Raw genomic sequence first — 27,950 nt, 5'->3', positions numbered from 1 at the left:
GTGTTCTACTACTAGACACCAGAAACCTGAAGTTTGTAATAGAGAATACAATGAAAATAATCCCTCCAGTGGTAGTTTAGAAGATGAAAGGGAGAAGGCTAATGGTTAGTGGCAGAATTAAAAGGCTATTCTAATAGCTCAAGTTGGAAATGATGGCTAAAATAAGGCAGTGGGAACAGAAATCATTTGAAAGGTATTTTAGGGACACTCTATGGATAAGACTTAGTGTCTTTTGCAGATGTAGAGTACCTCCCAAATTAGATTACAAGCCATTTGAGGGTAGAAAATATGTCTTTCCTCAAGGTACCTATTATAGAGGGAGACAGCCATAGCTTTGTAATTCACTAGCTGTGTGAATTGGAGACTGGACTAACATACTTTAGTTTGCTTATCTCTGAAGTAATGAAGACCAAGATTGAGCAAGATGGCAAAGTAGAAAGATTCTGAGTTCACTTCCTACTAGAGGCACATCAAAATCACAACTATTTACAGAATAATCATCAATGAAAAAGACCAAAATCTACCAGAAAAAAATCTTCTACAACTGAAGATTAACAGAAAGAATAACAAGACAGGTAGGCGGGGTGGAGTTGCAATATAGTCATGTCCCACACTCCAGGTGGGTGATCCACAAATGGGAGAATAATTAGAAATGCAGAGGTTCTCTCCAAGGAGTGAGAGGTCTAAGTCTCACATCAGACTCCCCAGCCTGCGGGCCTTATGCTGGGAAGATGAGCCCCCAGAGTATTTGACTTTGAGGGTCAGTAGGGTCTGTCTTCCTGAATTACCAAAGGGCTGGGGGAAATAGAGACTTCTCCCTTAAAAAGCACACACAAAATCTCACATGCAGTGGGACTGAGGAAAGAAGCATTAATTTGATAGGCACCTGGGTCACACCTACCTGCTGATCTTGCAGAGTCTTCCAGGGAGGCAGAAGGCAACTGCAGCTCACCCCGAGAACACATTTTGAGGAGTTCATTCTACCACATGGACAATGGTACTGGCAAGCACCATTGTAGACCCAGGACCCAGCCCTGCTCTAGCCCAGAACACTGCAGGCATCAGCACTTGGACATCTCAGGCCAAGCAACTAACTGGATGGAGACAGAGCAGATTAGGTGACCTTATGACATTTTAAACCCACAGTTGCTTCTGGAATATGGCCCTTCCAATCAGAGAACCAAGAATCCAGCTCCATCAATTACTGGGCAGGCACCAGTCTAAGAATCACCTGGGTTCTGGCCCTGCTCTCTAGGGAACCTTCTCTAGCCTCTAGAGCAGCCTCACCCACCAGGGAGCAGATAACAGTCACAAGCCTACATACATGGCCTATCTACCAGTAGGCCAGGCCCTGCACTGGGATCAGCTAAGTTCTGCCCCACCTATTAGCGGGCTAACAATACAAGCTTTGGGATGCTCCAGACCCTACACCCAACTGTATCAGGAACTGACTCCATCCACTAGCAATCTGACACCAGCTCTGGGACCCCCTGGGTCCTGTAGCCAGATCCATAGATCTGCACCCCACCCACCAGTGTGCCAGCACTAGCCTCAGGGCTACCAAAGATTCTGAAGCATCTGCCTTCTGAGCTGGTCCTACCAACCAGCAGGCAGCAGCCTCCACACAAAGCAGGGTCTGGCAACCAACAGGATCAGTGACTAACAAGCCTGCCATATTGCCCTCATAATCAGCCCACCACAACAGAAGAACCCATGCAGTTCTCACAGAGGGAATCCCTAAAACATAAAGCTCAGGTAAAGAGAGAGAAGTTTACTGCTGGGATACATAGGACATCTTCTACAAAAAGTCACTACTCCAAGTTTGGGAAATATAATCAACCTACTAGATCATAAAAATTTAAAAAAAGCAGGAGATAGTTTCAGGATGGTGAAGTAGAAGAACGTGTGCTCACCTCCTTCTGCAAAAGAACCAAAATCACAACTAAATGCTGAACAACAATCAAAAGGAAGATGCTGGAACCCACCAAAAAAAGCACCCTATGTATAAAGACAAAGGAGAAGCCACAATGAGATGGTAGGAGGGGCACAATTACAATAAAATCAAATTCCATACTAGTGTAGTGGTGACCCACAAATTGGAGAACAATTATACCATAGAAGTTTTCCCACTGCTGCAAAGGTTCTGAGTCCCACCTCAGGTTTCCCAACCTGGGGGTTAGGCAAAGGGACTAGGAATGCTCAGGAAATCTGACCTTGAAGGCCAATGTGGATTTGACTGCAGGACTTCCACAGGACTAGGGGAAACAGAGATTCTACTCTTGGAGTGCACATATAAAGTCCTGTGTGCATCAGAGTCCAGGGAAAAGGAGCAGTGAAGAAAGGAGACAGAACCAGATCTATCTGCTAGTGTTGGAGGGTCTTCTGCAGAAGTGTGGAGGTGGCTGTGGTTTACTGTGGGTACAAAGGCACTGGTAGCAGAAATTCTAGGAAGTACTCATTGGTGTAAGTGGCCTCCTAGAGGCCACAATTTGCTCCACCGTAGAGCCTCTGGCTCCAGGGCTGTGTTGCCTCAGTCCAAACAACTGACAGAAAAGGAGTGCAGGCCCACCCATCAGCAGATTAAAGTTTTACTTAGCACAGTTCTGCCTACCAAAGAAAGATACACTTCTACTATCCACCAGTCCCTCCTATCAATAAGCTTGCACAAGCCTCTTAGATTGCCTTGTCAACCAGAGGGCAGACAGAAGCATAAAGAACTGAAATCCTAGAGCATCCGGAAAGAAAACTACAATCACAGAAAGTTAAACCAAATGAAAAGGCAGAAGATTATGTTCCAGAGGAAAGAAAAAGATGAAATCCCAGAAAAACTAAATGAAGTGGAGATAGGCAAGCTTCCAGACAAAGAATTCAGAATAATGCTAGTGAAGATGATACAGGATGTTGGGGAAAAATGGAGGCAAAGATTTAGAAGATGTAAGAAATGGTTAACAAAGATATAGAAGACAGTCCGAGGCAGGACAAACCCAAGGAGAAACACACAGACACAGAGTAATCAAACTGACAGAAATTAAAGACAAAGATAAAATCTTAAAAGCAACAAGGGAAAAACTACACATAGCATACAAGGGGGCTCTCATAAAGTTATCAGCTGATTTCTCAGGAAAAACTCTGCAAGACAGAATGGAGTGGCACAAAATATTTAAAGGGATGAAAGGGAAGAACCGACAACCAAGGATACTCTACCCAGAAGGCTCTCGTTCAGATATGATAGAGAAATCAAAAGGTTCACAGACAAGCAAAAGCTAAGAGAACCACCCAATCAACTATGCAACAAAAGGAACTTCTGTAGGTGGGAAAGAGACTAGCAATTTACAAAACAAAACAAACAAACAGACAAAAAACCATGTAAATAGATGAACTGTTATATCACAACTTTATGGGAACAGCAAACCTCCAAACTACAATAGATATACACAGAAAAGTAAAAGTAACCCAAAAACAACAGCAAAGATGATCTTCAGAAGAGAATGAAAGAGGAAGGGAAGAAAAGAGACCTACAAAAACAAACCCAAAACAATTAAGAAAACTGATATAGGAATACACATATCAATAATTACCTTAAATGTAAATGGGTTAAGTGTGCCAATAAAAAGACATAGACTGGCCGGGTGGATACTAAAACAAGACCCCTATAAATGCTGTCTAAAGACCCACCTCAGATGTAGGGATATAAACAGACTGAAAGTGATGCGTTGGAAGAAGGTATTCCATGAAAAAGAAAATCAAAGGAAAGTTAGAGTAGCAATACTCATATCAGACAAAACAGACTTTAAAATAAAGACTGTTATAAGAGACAAAGAAGGATGCTACATAATGATCAAGCTGCTGCTGCTGCTGCTAAGTCGCTTCAGTCGTGCCTGACTCTGTCCAACCCCATAAACAGCAGCCCACCAGGCTCCCCCGTCCCTGGGATTCTCCAGGCAAGAATACTGGAATGGGTTGCCATTGCCTTCTTCAATAATCAAGGAACCAATACAAAAAGGAGATATAACAATTATAAATATGTATGCATCTAATATAGGAGGCACTTCAATATGTAAGGCAAATACTAACAACCTTAAAGGGAGAAATCAACAGTAGCACAATCATAGTGGGGGACTTAACACTCTGCTTTCATCAACAAACAGATCATCCAGACAGAAAATCATAAGGAAATAGGCCTTAAATGACATATTAGAGTAGATGGACTTAATTGATATTTATAGAGCATTCCATTCAAAAGCAGCTGAATATATATTACTCTCATGAGTGATGGGACATATTCCAGGATTAACCACATGCTAGGCCACAAGCATTAAAAATTTAAGAAAACTGAAGTCATATCCAGCCTCTTTTCTAATCAGAATGCTATGAGATTAGCAATAAACTACAAGAAAAAACTACAATAAACACAAACACATGGAGGCCAAGTAATATAAAAGTAAACAACCAATGGATCACTGAAGAAATCAGAGAAAATCAAAAAATACCTAGAGACAAAATGAAAGCACAATGATCTGAAACCCAGGAATGCAGCAAAAGTAGTTTCAAGAGGGAAGTTTATATTAATACGACCTTACCTCAGGAAACAAGAAAAATCTCAAATAAAGACCTAATCTTACATCTAAAGCAACTAAAAAAAGAACAAACAAAAACCTAAGTTAGTAGAAGTAAAGAAATTATAAAGATCAGAGCAGAAATAAATGAAATAGAGACAAAGAAAATAATATAAAGATCAATGAAATTAAAAGCTAGTTCTTTGAAAAGATAAACAAAATGGATAAACCTTTAGCTAGACTCAAGAAGGAAAAAAATAAGTAATTACAGCTGACATCACAGAATATAAAGGATAGTGAAGAAAGTGAAGTCACTCAGTCATGTCCGACTCTTTGTGACCCCATTGACTATAGCCGGCCAGGCTCCTCCGTCCATGGGATTTCCCAGGCAAGAATACTGGAGTGGGTTGCCATTTCTTTCTCCAAGGGACTGCCTGACTCAGGGATCAAACCCAGGTCTCCTGCATTGCAGGCAGACTCTTTACCATTTGAGCCACCAGGAAAGCCCATAAAGGATTGTAGGAAACTACTATAAACAACTGTATGCCAATGAAATGAACAACCTAGAAGAAATGGACAAATTCCTAGAAAGTGCAATCTCCTAGGGCTGACTGGGGAAGAAATAGAAAGTATAAACAGTTTTATTGCCAGTAATAAAAGTGAATCAGTAATACAAAAAAAAAAAAAAAAAACCTCTCAATAAACAAAGTCCAGCACCAGTAATCTCCCCAGGCAATGGAAATACAAGCAAAAATAAATAAACAGGGAATAACCAAACTTACAAGCTTTCGCCTAGCAAAGGAAACCATAAACATAATGAAAAGACAGTCTATGGACTGGGAGAATATTGTTTGCAAACAATGCAACCAACAAGGGCTCAGTTTCCAAAATATACAAATGGCTCATGCAACTCAATAACAAAACAACAAACGACCCAGCCAAAAAATGGGCAGAAGATCTAAACAGACATTTTTCCAAGGAAAACATACAGATGGTCAATAGGCATATGAAAAAAATGCTCAACATCATTAATGATTAGAGAAGTTCCAATCAAATCCACAATGAGATATCACTTCACTCTGGTCAGAATGGCCCATCATTAAAACATCTACAAATAGCAAATACTGGAGAGGTGTGGGGGAAAGGGAATCCTCCTACGCAGTTGGTGGGAATGTAAACTGGTATAGCTACTGTGGAAAACAGTGTGGCGTCTCCTCAACAGACTAAAAATAGACCTGTCATCTGATCCAGCAATCCCATTCCTGGGCATATATCTGGACAAAAGTATAATCTGAAAAGATACCTGTACCTCAATGTTCATAGCAGCAATATTTATAACAGCCCAGATATAGAAGCAACATAACTGTCCATTGACAGATGAATGGATTAAAAATAGAACACAACTCAGCCATAAAAAAGAATGAAATAATGCCATTTGCAGAAACTGTGGTGTTGGAGAAGACTGTTGAGAGTCCCTTGGACAGCAAGGAGATCGAACCAGTCAATCCTAAAGGAAATCAGTCCTGAATATCCATTGGAAGGACTGATGCTGAAGCTGAAGCTCCAATACTTTGGCCACCTGATGGGAAGAAATGACTCACTGGAAAAGACCCTGATTCTGGGAAAGATTGAAGGCCAGAGGAGAACAGGAAGACAGAGGAAAGGATTGGATGGCATCACCAACTCAATGGACATGAGTTTCAGCAAGTTCTGGGAGATGGTGAAGGACAGGGAAGCCTGGCATGGGGTCACAGAGAGTCAGACATGACTGACTGACTGAACAACAACAAAGAGATAATCATACTAAGGGAAGTAAGTGAGAAAGACAAATATCATATGGTATCACTAAAGAATGATGCTAAAGCTGAAACTCCAGTCCTTTGGCCACCTCATGCGAAGAGTTGACTCACTGGAAAAGACTCTGATGCTGGGAGGGATTGGGGGCAGGAGGAGAAGGGGACGACAGAGGATGAGATGGCTGGATGGCATCACTGACTCGATGGACGTGAGTCTGAGTGAACTCCGGGAGTTGGTGATGGACAGGGAGGCCTGGTGTGCTGTGATTCATGGGGTCGCGAAGAGTCGGACACAACTGAGTGACTAAACTGAACTGAACTATTGATCACTTATATGTGAAATCTAAAGTGTGATGCAAATGAACTTATTTATGAAACAGAAACAGACTCAGAACATAGAAAACAGATACGTGGTTGCCAAGAGGGTAGGTAAGGAGGGATTGATTGGGAATTTTGGATCAGTACATGCAAACTATTAAATATAGAATGGACAAACAACAATTCCTACTGTATAGCACAGGGAACTATGTTCAGTATTCTGTAATAAACCATAATGAAAAGGAATACGAGAAAGAATATGCATATGTGTGTGTGTGAAACTGAATCTCTTTGCTGTACACCAGAAGCTATCGTCTCCTGTGTATCCTGCACTGGCAGGGGGATTCTTTACCACTTGAGCCACCTAGGAAGCCCCCAGAAACTAACACAACATTGTAAATCAACTGTACTGCAATAAAATTTTTTTAAAAAATATATGATTAAAAAAGAGGCACAAGATTTGCATAAACATTTTTTTCTAAGAAGGCATATATTTCACCAACAGATACATTAAAAGATGCTCAACATCATTAATCCTCAGAGAAATGCAAATCAAAACCACAATGAGATATCACCTCATTCCTCACTACTCATTCCTGTCAAAATGGCAATCATCAAAAAAACCACAAGGAAAAAGTGCTGGTGAGGATGTAGAGAAAAGATAACCTTTGTATACTGTTAGTGGTAATATAAATTGGTGCATCCACTGAGAACACTATGGCAGTTTCTCAGAAAACTAAAAGTAGAACTACTATATGACTCTGCAATTCCACTCCTGGATATATATTCAAAAAAACTGAAAACACTAATTTGAAAAGATACAGGTACTGCAACGTTCAAAGCAGCATTATTTACAGTTGCCAGGATATGGAAGCAAACTAAGTGCCCAGCAACAAATAAACGGATAAAGACATGGTATATATATTATACATACAATGGAATTCAGCCCTATGGACTTGGAGGATATTATGCTAAGTGAAATAAATCAAACAAAGAAAGAAAAATACTACACGATATCACTTACATATGGAACCTAAAAAAATAAACTAGTAAATAAAACGTTAAACAAGTATCACAGATATAGAGAACTAGTGGTTACAGGTTGGGAGAGGGAAGCATGGAGGGGCAAGATAAGGGTAGGGGATTAAGAGATACAAACTAGTATGTATGAAATAAGCTATAAGGATATTTTGTATAGCACAGGAAATGTATCCAATATTTTATAAGTAAATGGAGTAAAACCTTTGAAAATTATGAATTATTATTTAGGGCTTCTCTGATAGTTCAGTTGGTAAAGAATCCTCCTGCAATGCAGGAGACCTGGGTTCAGTCCCTGGGTTGGGAAGATCCCCTGGAGAAGGGAAAGGCTACCCACTCTAGCATTCTGGCCTGGAGAATTCCATGGACTGTATAGTTCACGGGGTCTCAAAGAGTTGGACACAACTGAGCCACTTTCACTTTCACTTTCATTGTGTATAACCTGAAACATAATATTGTACATCAACAGTACCTCTATAAAAAAAGTTTTTAAAATAAAGTTAATGATGAAAAAAATTAAGATAACAATTATCAAGAATCCACCTGCCAATGCAGGAGACACAGCTTTGATCCCTGGGTTCGGAAGATCCCCTGGAGAAGGAAATGGCAACCCACTCCAGTATTCTTGTCTGGGAAACCCCACGGATAGAGAAGCCTAGCAGGCTACAGTACACATGGTCACAAAAGAGTCAGACACAACTTAGCTACTAAATGACAACAAAAATCGTCCCCCTGCCTATCTCTTATAGCTGTGACTATAAAAATAACACTGACATACTCAAATTGTGACCACAGATAAAGGTCGTATCATAAAAGTTCTTGATCTGTATCTATGACTTCAATAATTCATTCATTTGCTCATATTTGCTGAAAACATGTGCCAGGACACATACAACAGATCAACTAAGATGATGTATATCAGGTACCCAAATGTGACTGATTCAGAGGGCATTTTAGTCATTTTAGTGAACTGTTCAGGAGCATATGGCCAGTGCGTTAACTACAACACTTCTTTTCTCTTTCATCATCTCATATTTCCCACCTTTGAGTTCATTTAATTAAAGTTGACTATCTCTAGCAGAACACACGAAAAAAATAACCAAAGAGATGAAGATCAGCCACTAAGTAGCTAAAAGTAAGCAGAGGAGAAAAAGAAAAAAGATTGTTAAGAATAAAACTATTGTTACTTTTAATGATTGACATCAGATCTAGCACTAATTAGTAGTAAATGAGTCATCTGCTTAAGCATTTACATACATAAAAATATATACTACACACAAAATTACAAAAGGATACATTTTTCAAATTATAGTTTCTATTTACATTTTTCAATAAAATAAGTTAAAGTGGCTAAACAAATGTTTTCTTCCAATTTCATTACTGCCATTTTGAATTCTAGGAAAGGACAAAGAAGCACTCCAACTTAAAGAGCATCTATTTTCAGAAATGAATTTATAAAACATTTCAGATGGGTAGTTCTAAAGACTTGTCTTCATTTTTTAAAGTTTTATTGATGTGTCATAATACAGTATCAGATCAGAGAAGATTTTTAAGATTTTGCTTTGACAGCCAAGAAGGAGTGTTTAAAACTGCATACTGTTCTTCAGACAGCTTTAATACACCATATATAAACTCTTACCTACTCTTTAATACTCTCCAAGTTACATGAATAAATAATCAGCATTAAGATCTTGGGTAATTTCCCCAGGGAGCTATTGTGGAAGCAGAAACCAACTTCATCTTCTTTGACATCTACTAAAAGCCATAAGTGGAAATCCTAGGTCACTCTTTGACAAATGCTATTTCTATTGGTTTTCAACACAGTTAAACAATCTAAGTGAATGTGAAAGTATTATAGTTGCTCAGCTGTGTCTGACTCTTTGCGACCTCATGGACTGTAGCCCACCAGGCTCCTCTGTCCATGGAATTTCCCAGGCGAGAACCCACTGGAGTGGGTTGTCATTCCCTTCTCCAGGGGATCTTCCCAACCCAGGGATCGAACCCAGGTCTCGTGCATTGCAGGCATATTCTTTACCATCTGAGCCACCAGGGAAGCTCTAAATAATCTAAATCGAGCCAAATGTGAGAGGTAAAATCACCTCTGATGCCTTTTTAGATTATACATGAAAATTGGCTTTATTTTTAACTTCTCACATGAATTTTCTATTGAAAAATTTACCTTCAACATCTGAACTAGCAAGAAAAGGTAGGCTTTACCTATTATTTCCGTGTTCGTGTCATATTCACCTTTGTTTCCCTCACATCCAGACCAGTGCCTAGCACACAGCAGGGGCTTGGCAAATAGCTGACCTAAGTGAAGAACTGAAATGTGTTCAAGGACTAACCTTCAAAAGCATTTCTTCATGTTGGGGATTATCAGAATCGTAGGATTCTCTGCGCAGTTTTTCCACATCTGCAATAAGGTTTCTGTAGCCAACAATTTGCAGAAGGCAAGCCTGAAGAGAGATTCCCAATCTAAGGTGTTAAAAAATAGAAGAAACACATATGAGGAAAAACAAAACACATTCTTTGGCGTTTGTTCACTTGATGTATGTACAATAGGGCTTTTCATATTTATATAATATTCAGGGAATTGCTCAAATAGGATCTAATACAAGCACAATTTTTAACTGAAACTCCACGTGGACAATTGTGGAAGTCAGTTAAAATTTACCTCTCATTCCAGTCTTTTCTTAAGTCAAATTGCAATAATATGGCTTAAAAACATGGGAGCTCTTTATGCAAGTGACTTGAAAGATGTAGAAAATAAGGTAGTCATAGTTTCTTAGGGATCATTTTACTCTCTTAGGTAGATATATCAGAAACTCTTCAGAAGGGTGTGTGTAGGCAGCTATTTAGTGTGAGAGAAAGAAATCATCCCAGGGGCTTAGGGGTAAGAGAAATTTCAAAACAAATGAAAACAACAAAAATTAAAACACTTCTGTTTGCAAGCACCCCTGATAGATTAGGCAATGCTAAGAGAAAGAACTCACTACATTTCCCATTCCATTAGAACCACTCTACTTGTCTGAATGCTTTTTCTTATGCTGAAACCAAATGTGCTCTATTACAAAATGGTTCAAATGCTGTTCTCAGAGAAAATTTATTTTCACATTTCCCTGCCATGTCTATTAATTTTAAGACAAATTCTTTCTTCCAGTCTCATCTCCAGGGTCTTATCTCAAATCCCCACTTTCTGCAGTTCCTTCTCATGGGACATGGTTTTCAGATGTTTTACAATCTTGCTCAGTCTTCTCTGAATGTACAGTTTGTTTAATTATCAGTCCCCTTAAAACATATCACTGGAACAAAAATCAATCTGGCAAGCATGACATAGAGACGATCATTATTTCCTGTGATCTGAATGCTGTTTTTCTCTCCTATAACACAAAATGTAAAATAGAGTCTCCTTAAGCAGTCAAATAACACTACGAGTTCATTACAAGTTCAGGTGACTAAATAATCACCAAGATCCTGTTTTTCTATAAATTACTGTTATATAAATTACCCTCCTGTACTCATTTGATGGCTGCTAGTTTCCTTATAGTCATTCAACTTTGTAATTCAACAACAGCAATTTCATATGATTCAAGCCAAGAATTACTGTTCAGTATACTCTGACTTCTAATTCACTCACTAAATTTAAACATTTTTTGTCGGAATGGGTGGGTCATCATAATCACAATGACAGTGTCATAACCATCTTTTTGAGAGGGAAGAGATGTATAGAGTTTAACTCAAATTTGAGGGCAATAGAAAATCTTATTTTAGGACTGTATGTTTATTTCAAACACAGAGGGCAGTGTCAGATAACCCAGAACACTAAATTTATATAAAACTGAATGTTCAATTAAAAGAAAAAAAAACTGAATCTGATATTTAAACTTAGGAAAAAGGCACAGTGGTACTCATCACCCAGAAAATCAACAGAGGACAGAGAAGAAAGTTAATTTGGAGGAAAGAGGAGAGTGGGAAAAATAAAAAAGAAAACAAGGGAGTCAATTCAATTTTACAGTAGTAAATCTTACCACCACCATAAGTGGCACCTGAAAAAATGTATAAAAAAAAGTCAGGTTAATAGTAGTGATGGCTTGATAGATTACATGGTATTTCCCCTAGCTCTATTTCTTGATTTTTTTCCCAGAAAATTATTTAATTTTTTAAAGATCACATCTTGTCAATGTCAAACTGGGAAAAAACAACACTGAAATTCATATTCGGCTGTAAAATACAATCTATTGGGTCAGGGTCTAACCCTAACCCTAAACCCTAACCCTAACCCTAATTTTTGCATTGTTGAAATTTGCCATTTGATGTTGGAACACAGTCTTAAATAAATGTGGCCATGTTATACATCATTTTAATGCACATTTCTTACACTATGTTTTTTGCTAATGACTTATTAGATGCTATCTTATATTTATTTGAGACTGTGGAAACGATGTTTAGGCAAAAAGCAAATTTGAACAATTTTCTCATTCGAGTTTAAATGGATTGTAAAGCAATGGATGGCATCACGGACTTGATGGACGTGAGTCTGAGTGAACTCCGGGAGATGGTGATGGACAGGGAGGCCTGGCGTGCTGCGATTCATGGGGTCGCAAAGAGTCGGACACGACTGAGCGACTGAACTGAACTGAACTGAAAGCAATGGAGATAACTCACAATATCAACAATGCATTTGGCTCAGGAACTGCTAATGAACATACAGTGCAGTGGTGGTTCAATAAGTTTTGCAAAGAAGATGAGAGCCTTGGAAGTGAGGAGCGCAATGGTCAGTCCATTGGAAGCTGACAATGACCAACTGAGAGCAATTGTCGAAGCTGACCCTTTTAACAGAAGAAGTTGGCGAAGAACTCAACATCAACCATTTTATGGTCATTCAGCATTTGAAGCAAATTGGAAAAGTGAATAAGCTCGATAAGTGGGTACCTTATGAACTGACCGAAAATCAAAAATTGTCGTTTTGAAGTGTTTTATTCTATGTAACAACAACAAAGCTTTTCTCGATTGGATTGCAACGTGCGATGAAAGTGGATTTTATATGACAACTGGCAACAAGCAGCTCAGTGGCTGGACCAAGGAGAAGCTACAAAGCACTTCTCACAGGCAAACTTGCATGAAAAAAAGGTCATGATCACTGTTTGGTGGTCTGCTGCTGATCTGATCCACTACAGCTTTCTGAATCCCAGCGAAACCATTACATCTGAGACGTATGCTCAGCAAACTGAAGATCTGCACCGAAAACTGAAGTGCCTGCAGCCAGCACTGGCCAACAGAAAGAGCCCAATTCTCCATGACAATGCCCAACCACATGTTGCACAACCAAGACTTCAAAGGTTGAACAAATTGGGCTACGAAGCTTTGCTTATCCACTATGTCCACCTGACCTCTCAAAATCCAACTACTACTTTTTCAAGCAACTCAACCACTTTTTGCAAGGAAAACGCTTCTACAATCAGCAGGAGGCAGAAAATGCTTTCCAAGGGTTTGTCAAATCCCAAAGCATGGGTGTTTATGCTACAGGAATAAACAAACATTTTTCATTGACAAAAATGTGTTGATTGTAATGGTTCCTATTTTGATTAATGAAGACGTGTTTGAGCCCAGTTATAATGATGTAAAATTCACGGTCCAAAACCACAATTAAGTACTACCTATAAAAGTTTTTCTTCCTAAAGGAAATCAAAAGAATAGATGATAAGGAAACACTTCCGAATGAAATATATAACTTTCATAAAAGAGACAGAAAAGATCTGCTATTAAATCTAACCCAATCTCTAAGTATGATTATAGGTCTAATATATCTCTCATGCCTAATTGTAATCTTAAATTTTAAATGAATTGCATTCTTACCACAATTTCAGAGAAATAAGTCAGTAGGTTTCAAAAAGACCTTTACTATATCACATTTAATCACAGGGAAAGCAGCTAAGTAGCTGAAGCATCTGCAGAAGAATGCTATGGATACCATGTGGAAATGGAGTTTTGTGATGAGCAATTAGCTGGTACCTAGAATCCCTCAAACATAGAGACCTATGCTAAGTGCACTCTGAATGTAACATCTGAAGTTCTTAAGTATGCACATCTAAAAGACAGTTTGACTGTTACCTACCTAAACTATATCTGAATGTATCTGCATACAGAATTTATTCTACCCAATATCCTTAGACTGAAATTTTACAGAAAAATTCCTGTACCCAATGGAAAATATAAAGCTAATTTTAAATGTCACTTACATCGCCAAATGCATTTTAATACTTCTAAGATAAGACAACTAATTACAAAATTCTAAAGTCTTCATATCAAAGTCATCTCTCCTCCCACACATGTCTGTCTTCTTCACAAGCAGGTAATAACTGTCTCCAAGATTAACAGCCTGTCATGAACTGAAGAAATATTCTTCATAGAGCAGAGTCAGCTCAGGCACATTTATAATTTATACATTTGTTAATGTAAAACACAGGCATCATATGGAGTGACTGTTGATGAATAGGCTCCCTTTATTTCATCTTCTGATATCAAGAGTGTCCATCAGATTTCTTACATTCACTGCATCTCAAAAGCATAAACATAAATCACAACAGAATTACAAAGCTGCTGCTATTTACAAATATGAAAAAGGCATCTTTTTTCTTTATTTTTCACCTGAAAGTCAAAACATGCAGATAATTATCTGGGGCAGAGAAAGGAGAGAGAGAGAGAGAGAAAGCGTGTGTGAGAAAGTATTTAGAAACAGAATATTTAGAAATACTAAGTATGTGGCATATGACTTCTGTTTTATATTTATAACATAATGAACATATTCTTACTGTGGATTTATGTCAGGGTTAATTTTTTTCAGTTCCATGATGTCGTCTATAGTTTTTTCAATAGCATCAGGGTGAACACTTACTGAAGTCTGTAATAGCTAGAAAACAAGTTTAAATTAGTTCCCTTGTCATGAACACTAGTATCTTAAGTGGGGTCTAATTGAATTGGGGCTTCAAATATTTGTTTAAAGCTTAAAACCAAAATTGATGTAGTCTTTAAATTCTAGTAAATTTGGTATTTTCCTGATTAAGGTAATAAACATAAAATAAAAATATATAAGCTTGTTTTTTTTTTACCACTTTCATCTGTTTCAAGTTACTCACATAGAAATATTATATTTTCTTTTTCTCACTGAACACACATGGTTTCCACTGTTAATGAGTATATGACTGTGTGAAGTACACGCGAGATACAGTCTTAAGGATGTCAAAGTAAATTTTCAAGAATCTTAAGAAACAAATTTCTCTTTCTTATGTGGATGCTTAACTATATGCCATAAATCTAGCATAGTGGCTTGGAAAATCTTGAGTATAAAGTTAAATGATTTGGATATTGAGGAACTAGCAGAGAGATAACACTCCTCTTATTTCCATGGAATATTTATGATGTGGAATGAGATATAAAAAGGGATGAATTCAACAATGAAGTAATATGTGCAGCATAAATCTGTCTGGAAATTCATGAGTGCCTGCTTTTAGATAAAAAGCACAGTGGTTTGTGATGGGAAAAAATTCTTTCTTCTCAGCTGTGTCCAACTCTTTGTGACCACATGGACTGTAGCCTGCCAGGCTCTCTGTCCATGGGATTTCCCAGGCAAGAATACTGGAGGGGGTTGCCATTTCTTTCCCCAGGGAATACTCCTGACCCAGGGATTGAACCTGGGTCTCCTGCATTGCAGGCAGACTCTACCGTCTGAGCCATCAGGGAAGCCCATAGCCAAAGGTATATTTTGTTTCTTAAAATTTTTACTTTTGGATGATTGGAGGTAAGCCTCCAAGTGAGAAGTTGCTGAAAAATACAGAAACAATTTTACTTACCTTACTTTTTGAATCTCTCAGTGATGTTTCTGGAAAAGAGATAATTTTAAAAGCTATTTAAATATCATCTTTTACAAGTGGTTTAGAATTATTGTACTGAAATATAACACTGAATCCTCAATTACAGAAAACCTACATTTTGCTTACTTCTTTGTTTCATGCTTACCAATTTTCATGGTTCTAGAAGCTCCAGGCTTGGTATTATAACAGATTCGTTGCAGTTCACATCTTCCAGTCAGTTTTCTCATTACAAATTTCAGGCAACGCCACAAAAATTTACAATAAAAATACAGGCACACCTGGATCAGCATTCTGTCAAAAATAAAAGACAGCACTCTTCCAACAGAACTCTGGAAGAGAATAGAAAGCAGCCACCACCAGCAAGCAACAAGCCCAGAAGAAAATCAACCATTAGACTTCTTGGGTTCACAAGCATATTTCATTAGTTCTATCCCTTGTTACTTTATTTGAGGTAGCTACAAAATCCATCATCAGGAGTGAAGCCTTAGATCTGTAAGGACATACTTACTATGACAGCAAGCTCCAGAATGCCTACTCTAGTAAATTTTATACACCAACAGAGAGTGAAGCATGGGAATCCTTTCTTTTCCTACCTTTGCCTAAAAATATTTTTAAAACAAATCAGTACCTCGAATACAGAATCCTTGTGTTTTAGAAGCTGTCTCTCCTATAGACATGGGGAAGAACATGCTATAGCAACTCTCATCTTCTGCCTCCATGAACAGCCTCTCAGCTCACCCTAGTAAATTTCCAGCTTTTCCTTGGTGCCTTTTTTGGCTGCTGTTTATTTCTTCCCTTGCTCCCATTTTTCTCCTTTCCTCAACTTTTGTTTTGGTACTACTGTCCTCTTTGATGCTTGATTGTGTGGCCACCTGTCTTTTCTGCTGACCAATCCCAATACTCCTTTCTTTTTTTTTAAATTTTACTTTACAATACTGTATTGGTTTTGCCATACATCAACATGAATACTTCTTGGATGTGCCAGAATACCTCCTCATCAGCTCACTGAACAAGCATGTTGACCTTTGGTTCTCCAGCATTCTCTGATTTGAACTTTCCAAAATCTCCCCCTCTTGATAAGTTTGTTCCTGGCTCCTGCTGAACAAAGTTTTCTTCATTGTATACCCTATCTCACTTCAATAAAGTACTGGAACTATACTTTACTGGACAAACTATAAAGTATATTGTCACCAATCATGTACTTATCCACAATGTCTCTGGCACATGTGAATTTGTGTTTTATGCCAACTTTTAATTTTTAATATGAGTCTACATATTTAATACATGAGTCTACATATTTAATATGTAAGTCCACATATTTAGTTTTTAATATGTCTACTACTTCATGATACTGTTCGGAGTCTCAAATGACTCAGGCTATAGAGGTAAAGATTTATTATCCAGGAACTTGTATTCAACTCATCTTCTCTGAATACTAGAGCTTCCCTAGAAGGTAGAGTTATTTTCCTAGAAGGCAAAATTATTTATAATACTTCTTATTGGTGTCATTTCTAAAAGATATTTTTCTCACGTGTTCACTAATTTTCTCCAATTCTAACATAAGGCGATCCAGGGTCATTCAGATGAATTAGTGTAGTTAACTAATTAATTAATTAGTGTAGTTAAGCCTCAGTGATGTGATGAATCCCTGATTTGAACAAACACCTTAATTGTGTTCCTTTGTTCAGTTGCTCTGGCTCCAATACCTTGAACAGCCTAAGTTAAAAACAACAATTCCAACAAACTAACTTGTACAAAAGCATGAAGTTTATATCATATAAACCCAAAGGGAACAGAGGAAACATATAAGTAACCAAAACTGCTACACTAAAATATGAGAGAATCCTTTGTAGATAATAAAATTGGATTCTAGAGTACCTAATAACATAAAATATCCAAAGAACATATATGGAATAATATACTTTTCTTATAATAAATAAAACAAAAAAATTTAATGATGATATACAAACAAGGAGAGAAAGATTGTCAGGATATACAACAAAAAGGTTAACAGAGGTTTGTCTGGGTAATGGAATTATGAGTAATTTTTACTTGCTTTTCTGGTTAAGTAATTTTCTTTTTTACTATATATTATTTTAAGAAATAATATACATTATTTTAAGAAAAAACAAAGTTATAACAGTGATCACCAAAATGATTACAAAAAAGTACATATGAAATTTCTATATGACATCAGATTCTACTGGAAGACAAACAAATGGATTTACTGTGTTGTGAAGTCTGCAATTCAACTGTCAAATATGTTCTAAGATCTGTTAAGATTTAGATTACCAGCTTCTAAAAAAACGTAACCCTGAAAATAATTAACAGAACATTTTAATTAGATGAGTGAGAAATTACACAAAACTTCAACTTGCTCTCTTGAAAAAATTTTCTATTTTTCCAACTATTGGATAGCTATGACAGAAGAAAAGATTGAGCAATATCCTTATTAACTGGTTATCGCCAAATGGTAATGATATTAATGACTGGCTGGCATTAATCCTATTACTAAGTCAAAAATAAAGCTTTCCATGATATCTGCCCTTATGGTACCCATGTGCAACTTCCTGTAAAGTTTGTCTAGCATGTGGGCCGGCTACACAGATGAAACCTCTTTAAGTTGATACATTAGGACTGCATAATAATCAGGTTCTTGTAGTACTAAATCTTCCTAGAGAAAAGGTTCTAATTGCTGCTTAGGTACAGTACAAGCCAATTAAGTTAAACTGCAGAAAATTTTCCCCATGCAAATTCTTCATCAGTTCAGTTCAGTTGCTCAGTCGTGTCCGACTCTTTGCGACCCCATGAATCGCAGCACGCCAGGCCTCCCTGTCCATCACCAGCTCAGATCTATACAAAGATGTGGCTTGAGACCTAGAGGTGTCCTTCTAGGTGGCAGGAAGCAGTCAGATGTAGAGTGACTTATAGCCCATCTATAATTTCTCTCACTGGCCTCCTTGCACATGAGAAGAAAATGCTTGGGGAATTATTTTGCATCAGACAGTCTTACAGAAAAGGAGAGAAAAGATACCATGTTCTATGCATTTCTTTTTTCGGTTCCCCTGAGGATATTCACACTGTCAAAGATGACAAAATCTGGTGGAAACCCACAATGAGGGGTTAAAGATGATGCCTCATTTCTTAGGGCTCACTGTTCTGTAAAGTATATCACAACTCTCTCATATAATCACAGGAAGAATATCACAAATCATGAAAGAGAATTGCTCCTTTCAGTTGTGAAAGTATTAGTCACTCAGTTGTGTCTGGCTCTGTGACCACACGGGCTGTAGTCAGTCAGACTTCTCTGTTCATCAATTCTCCAGGCAACAATACTGGAGTAGGTATCCATTCCCTTCTCCAGGGGATCTTCCAGATCCAGAGATTGAACCTGGATCTCCTGCATTACAGGCACTGACTTTTATACACTGCTTCCTTACCCTTTCATAATTTCTGGGCCGATAGTCCAACTATGCTATTTATCAGTACCATCCAGGATATATTTTGATTTTTCCCCCTTGTTTTTCTAATTGGCCAACACGCCCACAAATATTTCATTAAGCAACCAGCTTGTTATGGTAGGCACTGTACTTTCTTTCTATGCGAGGTATTTTCCAGCCAATTATCAGACCAAACCATGTTTTGCCAGATACTATTTATTTTGCATATAGATCATAAGGCATGGTCAGAGAAGGAAACATCAGTGCTACCTCTTAATTTGGAAGGCTTATTTTGATGAGAACAAGTACCCAAGTTGCTTCCTCATGAAAGGATCAGATCAGCAAAACCTCCATATGAGCACCTCCGGATGGCTGTTCTTCATCATCAAATGCCACCTACCAGTAGGTCACTCCTTAAATGTCTGAATCTATTTAAGTGCGTTAGTTGTAAAGTTTGTGGAAAAACTGCTTAAGGCCCAGAGAACAATAACAATAAGTAAATATTTGGGAAGAATTAAAGTGGTTTGTCATGTTTACCCTGAAAAGGAAGAAATTAAGAAGTGGATCTTTAATTGCTCTTAAACTAATCAGTAGTTGGTTTAGGAAAAAAGAAAGGAAGAAGGGAAAAAGGGAGAAAGGTGTGTCCCTTTCCATTCTGTGTTTAGGAATAGGAACTTTGGGATTTAGAGTGCTTTTCCTTCTTTTACCTCCTTTCTGACCGCATGCTTGGAGTGAATTCATCTCAAATATACCTGTTTGGCAGATCCCATTTGCTTTCTTTAATCCTATCCTTCTGTTCCTATTCTTAGAAGAATTACTGCCATACACTCTTTACCACCTGAACCCTATGTTCAGAGGGTTTAAAGTGCAGCTTGTTTTTTTATCTCCTAACTTGAATGATCAAACCAACAGTCTTAGTTTTATTTAGGAAAATAGTTTGCTTTTATTCTTCATAACACTATCCTAGGTTTTCTTAGTTCTTATGGAAGATTCTCAAATCACTACTGTAAAGATCTGCTATATTTTATAGGAACTTAACAATCAAATTCTCAAGACTAAAAAAAGAAAATACTGTCACATCTCCTGTTCTTTTATATGTGTGTGCTTTTCTGTGTGTTTGTTTGTTTGCCATGCTGCGTAGTTTGCTGGATCATAGTTCTCTGCCCAGGGATTGAACCAAGGCCCACACTGAAAGCAGAGAGTCCTAACCACTGGACTATCAGGGAATTCCCACCATCTCCTATTTTTAACAACTATATGTACAGATAGCAGGTTTTTTTGTGTTTGTTTCTCTTTTTTCAATCACAGCTTTTTGATCATGTTCCAAAAGGAGCTACTGCAGTTTCAAAGATGAATGCCTTGCTTAAGCACTGGAAGAACCTGATTTAACATAAAAGCTACTTATACAGTCTTATACAGCTACTTATACAGGGCCCACGGTTCATGTCCCTGTCCAAGAGAGAAAAATGAATAAACAAGAGCTACTTACACATGTTCTATTTCCAACATTTTCTGTTACTGTTATTTACTAATACGCTGCAGAGTGAAGTTTATGGCAGAATTCACAGCAATGTCCTTCCATAAGGCAAAAATGATCACTTTTATCATTTAACATTGATCCTCTAGTTTGCACAAGAATAGCCACCCAATGTAAATTATTCAAAATGAATTATATCTCTACCAAATAAAAGTGAGTTCCTGTCTTGTGCATCTTTGTCAGAGGAATCCATTCAGCAGTGATAAGGCCTGAAAACAGGAGATGTACCGAGGACCATGAAGTCTGCTTGTGGGGTGGGGCTGTGGGTACCTGTACGCTACCCTATCATCTTAAATTTGTGATTCTGATATCTTCTTTTGAAACAGGAAGAGAAAAGTAGCTTATTTTGAATAGTTTCAATGAATTTGCTACTGAAAGTTAATTCTTGCTTGAAGGAATCCTATAATAAACAAGAAGTTCACTACTGGTGAGGAAAGACACATACAAAATAATCACAATTCTTGGATTAAAACAACTTTATTAAACAAAATACTTTTCATCTGAATGGCCATAAAGAACAGCAGACTACTGAATGTTTCCAACATCATATGTACTTTCTGAAATGACATTTAAAACATTTTTAGTTGCGCTATTGAAGTTCCCAATTAGGAGCACTGGCTGCTGCTGCTGCTAAGTCGCTTCAGTCATGTCCAACTCTGTGCGACCCCATAGACGGCAGCCCACCAGGCTCCCCCGTCCCTGGGATTCTCCAGGCAAGCACACTGGAGTGGGTTGCCATTTCCTTCTCCAAGGAGCACTGGCAGTCAGCTGGAAATTAACTTGTCAACAGGTATTTGGCATAGTAAATGGGCCCTTCTAAATAATGAGAATCCACAGGAAAAGATGCTCTGGAGGACTTGACACATGAATTAGAAATGTGAAATCATACAAATAAACCATTTGGGGCCGCTATCAATAACCTCAGATATGCAGATGACACCACCCTTATGGCAGAAAATGAAGAGAAACTAAAAAGCTTCTTGATGAAAGTGAAAGAGGAGAGTGAAAAAGTTGGCTTAAAGCTCAACATTCAGAAAACGAAGATCATGACATCTGGTCCCATCACTTCATGGCAAATAGATGGGGAAACAGTGGAACCAGTGTCAGACTTTATTTTGGGGGGCTCCAAAATCACTGTAGATGGTGACTGCAGCCATGAAATTAAAAGACACTTACTCCTTGGAAGGAAAGTTATGACCAACCTAGATAGTATATTCAAAAGCAGAGACATTACGTTGCCAACAAAGGTCTGTCCAGTCAAGGCTGTGGTTTTTCCAGTGGTCATGTATGGATGTGAGAGTTGGACCGTAAAGAAAGCTGAGCGCCAAAGAATTGATGCTTCTGAACTGTGGTGTTGGAGAAGACTCTTGAGAGTCCCTTGGACTGCAAGGAGTTCCAACCAGTCCATCCTAAAGGAGATCAGTCCTGGGTGTTCATTGCAGGACTGATGTTGAAGCTGACACTCCAATACTTTGGCCACCTCATGCGAAGAGTTGACTCATTGGAAAAGACTCTGATGCTGGGAGGGATTGGGGGCAGGAGGAGAAGGGGACGACAAAGGATGAGATGGCTGGATGGCATCACCAACTTGATAGACATGAGTCTGAATGAACTCTGGGAGTTGGTGATGGACAGGGGGGCCTGGCGTGCTGCGATTCATGGGGTCGCAAAGAGTCAGACATGACTGAGCGACTGAACTGAACTGAACTGAGAGAAACAAGATTATTTCCCCTACACTGAGCAGCAGTGAGGCAGTGTGCAGCCCCTTGGATGGAATTCCATCATTCTTATTTTTTTTTTTTGGCCTTGTGGCATGTGGGATCTTAGTTACCTGACCAGGGATGGAATCTGCATGCCCTGCAGTAGAAGCACAGCGTCCCAGCCACACGACCAGCAAGGAAGTCCGTCCCTCGCTCTTTTCCATCATTCTTTATCTGAAGAGACATGCTGCCTTCTAAAGGTAGTGGGTATAAATCTATCATGAATAGATACTATTCCAAATGCTATTGCTATAGTAAAGGATACTATTTTTTAATTCCAGGGACATTTTATATGAGGGATTTAAGAGCAATAGCTGACTGTGGTACAACTGAAATAATAAATTAATGGTTTATTCTTTTCCTTTCTAAGAAAAGAGACATAAACTTCTCTTAAATTACTAATGAGATCACTATTCAATTAAAAACAATGTTAAATCCACACATTTTACAAGATTTATTTTTAAAATTCAGATTTTTTTTTTCCTACTTGGACAACATATTTACTAGTCTATTTACAAGGGAAGCAGCAAACACATTATACTTTGACATTTAGGAAGCATTTAGACAAGGGGACTGACCAAGATGGCAGAGTAGGAAGACTGTTTGCTCACCTCCTTCATGGCACACCAAACTTGTAACTATTTACAGAGCAATAGTTGATAAGAAAGACCAGAAGACTAGCAGAAAAGATCTTCAGAAAAGATCTTCTACAGCTAGAGATATAAAGAAGGAACCACAACAACAGGTAGGCGGGGTGGAGATGAAGCACAGTCAGACTCCTGGGTAGGTGAGCCACAAATGAGAGAACAATCACAACTGCAGAGGGCGTCCACAGGAACAGAGTTCAAGCCCAACATTAGACTCCCCAGTCTGGGGATCCTGCACCAGGAAGATGAGTCACCAGAAGGTTAAGGTCTGAAGGCCAGTCAGGGGACCTGGAGAGCTGTAGGAAAAAAGACCTCACTGTTAAATGGTGCACACAAAATCTCACGGGGCTTCCCTGGTGGCTCAGTGGTAAAGAATCCGCCTGCTAATGCAGGAGATGCCAGTTTGATTTCTAGGTCAGGAAGATCTCTGAAAAGAAAATGGCAATCAGTCCAGTAGTCTTGCCTGGAAATTCCCATGGACAGAGGAGCCTGGTAGGCTACAGTGCATGGAATCCCAAAGAGTCAGACATGACTCAGTGACTCAACAACAACACAAAAGCTCACATGCTCTGGTAACCAGGGCAGAAGCAGTCATTTGAAAGGAGCCTGGGTCAGACCTACCTGCTGATCTTGGAGAGCCTTTTGGAGAGGCAGGAGGCAACTGGAGCTCACCCTGGGGACACAGACACTGGCAGCAGCCATTGTGAGGAGTGTGTGCTACCACAGGGACATGTGTGCCGCAAGCGCCATTTTAGAATCCTCCCTGGAACTTATTAGCTCTGGGACCTGGCCCTACCCACCGGCCTGTCAGCACCAGTACTGGGATGCCTTAGGCCAAGCCACCAGCTGGGTAGGAACACAGTCCCATCTACCAACAGGACTCCTGCCTTAAGACCCCCTGCCCACCAGAGGGCCCAGGACCTGGCCCCACACACCAAGGCAATGGGACTAGCCCTAGGACCCCAGGGCCTCAGCCCTACCCACCAGCACACTGACACCAGCTCCAGGACCCCATGTCCTACAGCCTGAGACCCCAGGACCAGGGCTCACCCACCAGGAGACAGACATCACTTCCAGGACCACAGCAGTACCCCCACAGCCTAACAAGTCACAACCCAGCCTACCCAACAGCAGGCCAATACCAGTTCTAAGACCTCTCAGCCAGGCATCCTAGGATTCAGCCCCTAGATCACTAGTGGGCTTATACAAGCTTTGGGACACCCCAGACCCTGAAGCCAGCTGTGTCAGGAGTTGGCCTCACCCAGGAACACACAGACACCACCCTACATCGGCTCCAGGACCCCCAGGGCTATGCGGCTGGAGAACCCAGAACCTGCCTACCCCAGGCTGATAGGATACCAGTTCTAAGACATTTTGGACCCCTCAGCCAGTCACTGTGGGATCCAGCCCCACTCACCAATGAGCTGAAACTATCTGGGGACACTCCAGGCCATGCAGTGGGCCATGTAATGAACAGGCTCTGCCCATCAGCAGGCCAACATTTGATCAAAGACCCCCAGCCCCACAGACACTTGTCCTAGACCCTAGGTCAACCCACAAGAGGGCCAACACTAGCCTCTGGAATCCCCAAAGTGCTATACCAAGCTGTCTTGTGACCCATCCCTGCCCCCAGCTGCCAGCAGCTTCTGTACAAAGCAGGCTTTGCAACCAACTGACCAAGGCAGGGGTGGGGGTGAGGGGTGAGAACAGCCATGCCAACCAGACACAGCCCACTACTGTAGAAGGTGAAGAAGGAAATGGCAACCCACTCCAGTACTCTTGCCTGGAAAATTCCATGGATGGAGGAGCCTGGTAGGCTGCAGTCCATGGGGTCACAAAGAGTTGGACACGACTGAGTGACTTCACTTTCTTTCTTTCTATAGTTCCTTTTGGGGAAGGAAATGGCAACCCACTCTGATGTTCTTGCCTGGAGAATCCTATGGACGGAGGGGCCTGGGGGGCTACAGTCTATGGGGTTGCAAAGAGTCAGACACGACTAAGCAACTAACACACACACAGTAGAAGGATGCACGTAGTCCACATAGGGGCCACCCCAAGAGCACAGAGCTCTGGTGATAAGAGGTGAGTGTACTGCTGGGATATGTAAGACATCGCCTATGAAAGACTACTTCTCCAAGGTCAGAAAACAAAACAAACCTACTAAATACATAGAAATAAAAACAGCAGAAACTGGAGCCTATTATACAGAGTGAAGTAAGCCAGAAAGAAAAACACCAATACAGTATACTAATGCATATATATGGAATTTAGAGGGACGATAACGATCCCTGTATGCGAGACAGCAAAAGAGACACAGATGTATAGAGTCTCTTGGACTCTGTGGGAGAGGGCGAGGGAGGGATGATTTGGGAGAACAGTATTGAAACATGTATATTATCATATGTGAAACAGATCGCCAATCCAGGTTCAATGAATGAGACAGAGTACTCCGGGCTGGTGCACTGGGATGACCCAGAGGGATGGGATGGAGAGGGAGTTGGGAGGGGGATTCAGGATGGGAAACATGTGTACACCTGTGGTGGATTCATGTCAATGTATGGCAAAACCAATACAATATTGTAAAGTAATTAGCCTTCAATTAAATTTATATTAAAAAAACAAAAATTAAAACAGCAAATCAGGCAAAATGAGATGACAGAGAAATATCTTCCAAAGGAACAAGATAAAACCCCAGAAGAACTAGGTTAAGTAGAGACAGACAATCTACCTGATAAAGAGGTAAAGGTCATGACTTTAAAGATGTTCAAAGAACTTGGCAGAAGATTGGATGAACAGAGTAAGAAATTAGAATTTTTTAATAGGATTTAGAAAATATTAAGAAGAACCAAACAGAGGTGAAGAATACAATAATTGAAATAAGAAATGCTCTAGAAAGAATCAACAGTAGCTTAGATGAGGGAGAAGGCAACGGCAACCCACTCCAGTACTCTTGCCTGGAAAATCCCATGGCCAGAGGAGCCTGGTAGGCTACAGTCCATGGGGTCACAAAGAGTTGGACACGACTGAGTGACTTCACTTTCACTTTTCACTTTCATGCACTGGAGAAGGAAATGGCAACCCACTCCAGTATTATTGCCTGGAGAATCCCAGGACGGGAGCCTGGTGGGCTGCCGTCTATGGGGTTACACAGAGTCAGACACGACTGACAACCCTTAGCAGCAGCAGCTTAGATGAGACACATGAACAGATCAGTGAGCTGGAAACACAGTAGTGGAAGTCACTGAAGCTAAACAGAGAAGAAAAACAAATGAGGCCAGTTTAAGAGATCTCTACAACCACATCAAGCATACTAACATTCACGTTATATGGGTCCCAGAAAGGGAAAAGAGAGAAAGGGACAGAGAATATATCTGCAGACATAAGAGTTGAAAACTTCCCTAACCTGGGAAAGGAAACAGACAGGGCAGGAGAACTAATAGTGCAGGTTCAAAAAATATGTCATGGCAAGCTCTGGTGAGATCACCTATAGGAAACTGCCTAGAAAACTATTCAGGTTAACATATTTCAACAAGGGTATGAATACTTTGTTTTAATACAGGAAACAAAATAATTTGAAATATATATGTGTAAACATGTGTACCTCTGTATGGGTCTATATATAATATATATACATACATACAGATATATATATATTATACATATGTATACACATATATGGTATGTATGTATGTGTCCTAAAAAAAAAGAGAAAACTATGGCTAAAAGCATCAGTCTACAATGAGAGAGGTATTCAGATGCACCATAAATCTACCATTTTTTCAGGACTTTGCTTCAACATCCAAAAAATAAGCTCAGTTAAAGTCTCAAGCGAGGCTAGTCAAATTCTGGAAGAACTACATGACCCTGCACCTTCAGCCCTTCAAAAGCAGTGGAAATGCTACCCAATTAAATAGGAAAGTGTCTGAAGTCTGACTTCAAATCTAGCCTCAATAAAACTATGAGCTGTGTTGACTGTGCACAAGCTACTCATAATGGAAGGAATGGACTAGATATCTGGCTCTAAGATAAAGTTAGATATGTTACAAGGGAAAAAGATTTTTTTTTTTGTCTGACATATTTTTCTATAAGGGCTTCCCTAGTGGCTCAAACAGTAAAGAATCCACCTGCAATGCAGGAGACCCAGGTTCAATCCCAGGGTTGGGAAGATCCCCTGGAGAAGGAAATGGCAACCAACTCTAGCATTCTTGCCGGGAGAATTCCATGGACAGAGGAGCCTGGTGGGCTACAGTCCACAGCGTCACAAAAGTGTCGGACATGACTGAGTGACTAACTTTCACTTTCAGGTTCATTTTTTTCTTTAAGGTCCATATTATTTCTTGGTAAAAGTGTTACCATGCTTCTGGGCTGTTTTATGCCATACTTCCAAAGGTGTCCAAGAACTGCCCCCAAATTTATCTTTGCACCTTATCTTGTACTGACCCTAAACAGGATTTACCTCCAATAAACCTTGACCACATGATGCTTGTGGCAGCTGGTCAGACTTCCTTAGGCTTTGCTCATAGCACCTTCTCCATCTATTACATCCTCTATCTCTTTCCTTCAACATCAGCTCAGTGAAGCCTTCCCTGAATATTCCTGTCACAAAATAGCTGCAGCATGTCACCAATCACATTCTTAATTTTGTAAGTGTGGCTTTATCTCGTTACCAAGTGGTAGGTTAGTTTAGAGAAGGGGCCACCTCATATTCACTTTTGTATCACCTAGAACACCTCACAACAGGTATACAGTAAGGGAGTAACATGATACAAAAATTAAGAGAAAAAAAACTTTGAAGTCAGATAGGTGTGCATTCAATATCTGTGTGCTTTGCATGAGTTTTTTTTTAACTTTGCTAAACTTTTTGCCCTGTGCTATAAAATGAAGTATTAATCCCTATTTTATTACAATTGTTATGAAGAGGAAATAAAAGTTAAAATGTGGCACAGTACTGGAATTTTTAGTAGTACTAAACACTTGCTTACTAATT

At 39.5% G+C, this 27,950-nt stretch overlaps 1 protein-coding gene across 2 annotated transcripts in view; it reads right to left on the bottom strand.

Moving 5' to 3' along the window:
• ELMOD1 (ELMO domain containing 1) overlaps positions 1-27,950 on the bottom strand; it is an 85,074-nt gene that overhangs the window by 29,810 nt on the left and 27,314 nt on the right. For both annotated transcript variants that reach the window (XM_040257912.1, XM_040257913.1), the window contains exons 3-6: positions 15,725-15,870; positions 15,559-15,587; positions 14,521-14,618; positions 10,054-10,183 (exon numbers count right to left, since the gene is read on the bottom strand). In XM_040257912.1, coding sequence (XP_040113846.1) covers positions 10,054-10,183; positions 14,521-14,618; positions 15,559-15,587; positions 15,725-15,870 — 403 coding nt within the window. The remainder of the gene's footprint in view (positions 1-10,053; positions 10,184-14,520; positions 14,619-15,558; positions 15,588-15,724; positions 15,871-27,950) is intronic.

This window comes from Oryx dammah, unplaced genomic scaffold (genome assembly GCF_014754425.2).
Source record: "Oryx dammah isolate SB20612 unplaced genomic scaffold, SCBI_Odam_1.1 HiC_scaffold_17, whole genome shotgun sequence".
In the NCBI taxonomy this organism is placed as follows: domain Eukaryota; kingdom Metazoa; phylum Chordata; class Mammalia; order Artiodactyla; family Bovidae; genus Oryx; species Oryx dammah.
Note: the sequence above shows the minus strand (reverse complement) of the source record. Positions and strands in the feature narration are given on the sequence as shown.